The following is a 4,928-nucleotide window of genomic DNA, read 5'->3' on the forward strand; positions in this document are numbered from 1 at the left end:
AAATAGAACCAGGGAGTGCACTGTGACACTCTGGGTCTTTGTGGAACGACAGAGGCCATTGTGACACTGCAGGGCCTTGTGTAACCAAGGGGTTTCACCATTTTGGCACTGCAAAACCAAGGAGACCATTGGGAGACTGCAGGGCCCAGTGGAACCAAGGGGCCATTCTGACACTGCAGGGCCTCATGAAACCAAGGGGACATTGTGACACTGCAGGATCCTGTGTAACCAAGTGGCCACTGTGACACCATGGGGCCTCGAGGAATCTGACAGAACGTTGTGACACTGCTGGGCCTCATGGAAACAAGGAGTCCATTGTGACATTGAAGGGACTTGTGGAACCACAGAGACCATGGTGACAGTGTGGGCTCTCATGTGACCATGGGGCCATTGTGACACTCTGGGGCCCCATGGAACCAAGAAGCCACTGTGGAACTGCAGCACCAATGAGAACATTGTGACACTGTGAAGCTCCACAGAACCAAGGATTCTACTGTCACATGTCACATTTTGGGGCCCCATGGGACAAAGGAGTCCATATTCACATTTTGGGGCCCCATGGAACAAAGGAGACCAGTGTGACAGTACAGGGCCTGGTGTAATCAAGAGGCCATTGTGACACTGACGAGCCTCGAGGAACCAAGGATATCTTTGCAGATGACACCAAGCTGGATGTGAATGTTGATCTTTGGGAGCATAGGAGGGCTCTGCACAAGGACCTGGACAGGCTGGATCCAGGGCCCAGATCCAAAAAGGTGAGGTTTAACAAGTCCAAGTGCTGGGTCCTGCACTTTGGCCACAAAAACCCCTGCAGCACTACAGGCTGGGGACAGAGTGACTGGACAGCAGCCAGGCAGAAAGGAATCTGCAGGGACTGATGGAAAGCAGGCTGGACAGCAGCCACCAGTGTGCCCAGGTGGGCAAGAAGGGCAATGGCTCCTGGTCTGGTTCAGGAACGGAGTGGCCAGCAGAAGCAGAGCTGCCCCCAGCTCTGCAGACAGACATTGCTGCTGCAGCTGCAGAGAAGGCAACAAAAGGGCATCTCTGCAGAAAATTCTGCTGGGACATCCTTTAGTTCTATTAAAGCCACCAACACTGCAGCTCCTCATTGACACAGTCAATGGCTCCAGGGAAGGCGGAGAAAAACAAAATGAGAAATGGGAAACCAATTATTTTATTTCATGGACAATATTGAAAAACTAAAACACAGGGGAAAAAAAGAACAAAGCCAAAAAAACTATCAAAGATTATTTATATTACAAATTATTTATATTAAAAATTAATTATATTACTTGGCCTGTCCCTGCTGTAGCCCCGTCACTGCCACCCCCAGGGCTGTGCCTGGCCCCGAGAGCACTCAGGCCCTGCAGCAACACCAGGGCCACCAGGGCAGCGGGGCAGGGCCACGGCAGCAGCACTGGCAACACCAAGTGCTGCTGCTGCTGGGCACAGCTGCTGGGCCAGCACTGCTCTGCCCCCAGCTCTGCACACAGACATTGCTGCTGCAGCTCCAGAGAAGTCAACAAAAGGGCATCTCTGCAGAAAACTCTACTGGGGGATCCTTCGGTTCCTTTAAAGTCACCGAGAGCACAGCCCCTCATTGACACAGTGTGTGGCCACAGGGAAGGGGAGAGAAACAAAATGAGAAATTGCACAAACAATGATATTTCTTTGTAGATAATATGAAAAAATAAAACAAGAGATAAAATACTCCACAACCAAACCAACAAGAAGTATCAAGGATGAGTTTTATTAAAAGTCATTTGCAGAAATTGGCCAACAGTTTAATGTTTCTGAAACCATGCAGTCATCAGTCTCCACATTGCAGCCTTGAGCTCCTGGTTCCTCAGGCTGTAGATGAGAGGGTTCAGGGCTGGAGGCACCACCGAGTACAGAACTGAAATCGATAGATCCAGGGATGGCGAGGACATGGAGCGGGGATTCAGGTAGGTAAATATGCCAGTACTGACACACAGAAAGACCACAGCTAGGTGAGGGAGGCAGGTGGAAAAGGCTTTGTGCCGTCCCTGCTCAGAGGGGATCCTCAGCACAGCCCTGAAGATCTGCACATACGAGAAAACAATGAACACAAAACAGCCAAATGCTAAAGAGATGGAAAACACAATTAGCCCAAATTCCCTGAGATTTGAGTGCGAACAGGTGAGCTTGAGGATCTGGGGAATTTCACAGAAGAACTGGCCCAGGGCATTGCCATGGCACAGGGGCAGAGAAAATGTATTGGCCGTGTGCATGAGAGCATTGAGAAAGGCACTGGCCCAGGCAGCTGCTGCCATGTGGGCACAAGCTCTGCTGCCCAGGAGGGTCCCGTAGTGCAGGGGTTTGCAGATGGACACGTAGCGGTCGTAGCACATGATGGTAAGGAGGGAAAACTCTGCTGCAATAAAGAAGAGAAAGAAAAAAAGCTGAGCAGCACATCCTGTGTAGGAGATGTCCCTGGTGTTCCAAAGGGAATTGTGCATGGCTTTGGGGACAGTGGTGCAGATGGAGCCCAGGTCGCTGAGGGCCAGGTTGAGCAGGAAGAAGAACATGGGCGTGTGCAGGTGGTGGCCGCAGGCTACGGCGCTGATGATGAGGCCGTTGCCCAGGAGGGCAGCCAGGGAGATGCCCAGCAAGAGGCAGAAGTGCAGGAGCTGCAGCTGCCGCGTGTCTGCCAATGCCAGCAGGAGGAAGTGCCTGATGGAGCTGCTGTTGGACATTTGCTGTCTCTGGCCATGGGGACCTGTTAATGGACGAATAGATAGTGAAGAGTTAGGGGAGATAGTTGCAATCAAAACCAAAGCCATTTCCCATATACCCTGCCCTGGAAAACAGAGACACAAGCTTTGATTTTTGAGTACTGAGGTTTTCTTTATAAGCTCCCCCATATCTCTCCTTGTGTTCTTGAACATCAGAAACCCTCTGCATTTCTACTCCACGCAGGGAGAACAGAGCAAGTTCTGGAAGGCAAAGTGATGAGAGGAAACTAGGGGAGAGGGTCATTCATTCTCACCTGTTCTGAGTTTCTTTGGGCTTTAAACTTTTCCAGGTGGAGGGTGATTACCTTCCCATGCTTCCCCTAAAATGTCACCAGGTCCTGCTGAGAGCAGATGGATCCACCACAGTGCACTAAATGTTTTTAGCCAAGGACTCACCTTGATAATTTCACGAACCCAGCAGCCTTTTCAGTGTCAGAACACCTGCCTTTCCCCACCAATCTTATAACTCAGAGATGCTCTAGGAGCGGTTTGCATTCTGGATTGAAGCTCCAAAACTCCCAGCTTGGACAGAAGTCTCAGGGAGATTTCCAAGTGTCCTTATGATGGCACTGGATTGAGGGAGATGCAGCTCCTTCCCTGGCTGCCCTGACAGCATTGCCCAGAGCCGGGCACTGGGGACAGCGTCACCCTGAGCCAGCTGTGCCCCCTGCCAGAGCCCCCAGGGCTGGGCAGCTGCTCCCAGCCCTGTGCTCTGCAGAGGGAACTGGGCCCGGGGCTGCAGAGCTGCCCCATGGCTCTGCTGCAGCTCTGCCTGCTCAGGAGGGGCTGCACGCCTTGGAGCCCTGGCCCTGAGGGCAGAGGCTGGGCTGGGGCACAGGAGGGAGGGGGCTTGTTCAGAGGGAGGGGCTGCACTGGAGGGGGTCCTGTGGGCATCTCTAAACTCTCCCTGCCACAGCATTTCTGGGTTTTGTTTTCTCTCATTGCCTGATCTTCTCTCTGCTTCCTGGAGATTTCCCTCCTGCAGGTGTTTCCCAGTGCCTGATCTCTCCCTGCCAGCTCTCACAGACCACAAATCTCTGTGCACTCTCCTTGGCCTGACAGAACCCTGCCTGTTTGCAGGGCACTGGCTGGGGGCAAGTTCTGTTTGCAACTTGGAGAAAGGACAGCTCAGACTGAGCCTGATGGCTCCAGCAAAGGTGATGCGGGTGCTGTCCATGGGCAGAGGAGGGGTGGAAAGCTCATTAGGGATCTCCTGTGAACATATTGATCACTAAATTTACCAGGTCAGATATTACAGGCAATTGTCAAAATTTATAATCATCCTTTAATATTTACCTCCCGTCCCTGCCATTCTCCAATAGTAGGAAACTGAATGCAAAGTCTTAAGAAATTTCTTATATTTTATCAAAATCCTTGACATGGAAATATTCTATGACTGATCAGAACCCCTCAGCATGTAAGACTTTCATGAGCATTTCCCCTCCCCTGCACCAGAAATACTCAGAATTGTACTCACAGAGTCTGTAGGCATAGGGATGTTCCAGCTTTAGGAGATGGCTCCAGGAGCTGCAGCTGCATTGTCCTGCAGCCAGAGGTTCCTGTGCCAAGGGCTGGCAGTGATTCTGCCCCAGGCACTTCTCAGCACCTTCCCAGCCCTGACTGATTGAAGCTCTCTGTGCCTCTGTGCTGTGCCCGGGGTGGCTGCAGGCAGTGCCCCAGCCCTGCTGGGCTGGCAGAAGAGCTGCTCATCAAGAGAAATGTGCTTTTGAAGCTTTTCTTGGTTACAGGAGCTGCCTCTGTGCCAGGAGCCCCGGCCAGCTCAGCAGCACAGACACAGCACAAGGATTTTAATGAGCCTCTGGGGCTTTGTGCTCAGGCCCTGAACATCAGTCCCTGAGAGGGAGCTGAAGAAACTTATTCAGAACTCCAAGTCAGAATCTAACTCCAAAGTTTCTTGGATTTTAATGGGTCCCACTGAGAGACATGACTGCCTAATGCCCCAGGCAGAGCAGAGAACTGGAGGCAGTGATGACAGGTGAGGACAAAGAGAAGCCAAGTCTTGGTGCCCTGGGGCATAGCAGCAGGGTCTGTGCCACCAAGGGCTGTGAGGAGACACCTTGTCCTGAGGCCCTGGGGCCTCCTGGCACAGCCCCAGCCAGGCTGGGCACTGTCAGCCCCTCGTCCTGCCCTCAGCATCCCCCCCCTAGCCCA

The 4,928-nt window shown here is 52.4% G+C and overlaps 1 protein-coding gene across 1 annotated transcript; it reads right to left on the reverse strand.

Annotated features, from left to right (window-relative positions):
- Positions 1 to 1,784: 1,784 nt before the first annotated feature.
- On the reverse strand, positions 1,785 to 2,732 carry LOC134433925 (olfactory receptor 14J1-like). The gene has a single exon (XM_063182617.1). It carries the CDS (start codon positions 2,715 to 2,717, stop codon positions 1,785 to 1,787), a length of 933 nt encoding a protein of 310 aa, XP_063038687.1. The 5' UTR covers positions 2,718 to 2,732.
- Positions 2,733 to 4,928: the final 2,196 nt, after the last annotated feature.

Source organism: Melospiza melodia, unplaced genomic scaffold (genome assembly GCF_035770615.1).
Source record: "Melospiza melodia melodia isolate bMelMel2 unplaced genomic scaffold, bMelMel2.pri scaffold_28, whole genome shotgun sequence".
Taxonomy (NCBI): Eukaryota; Metazoa; Chordata; class Aves; order Passeriformes; family Passerellidae; genus Melospiza; species Melospiza melodia.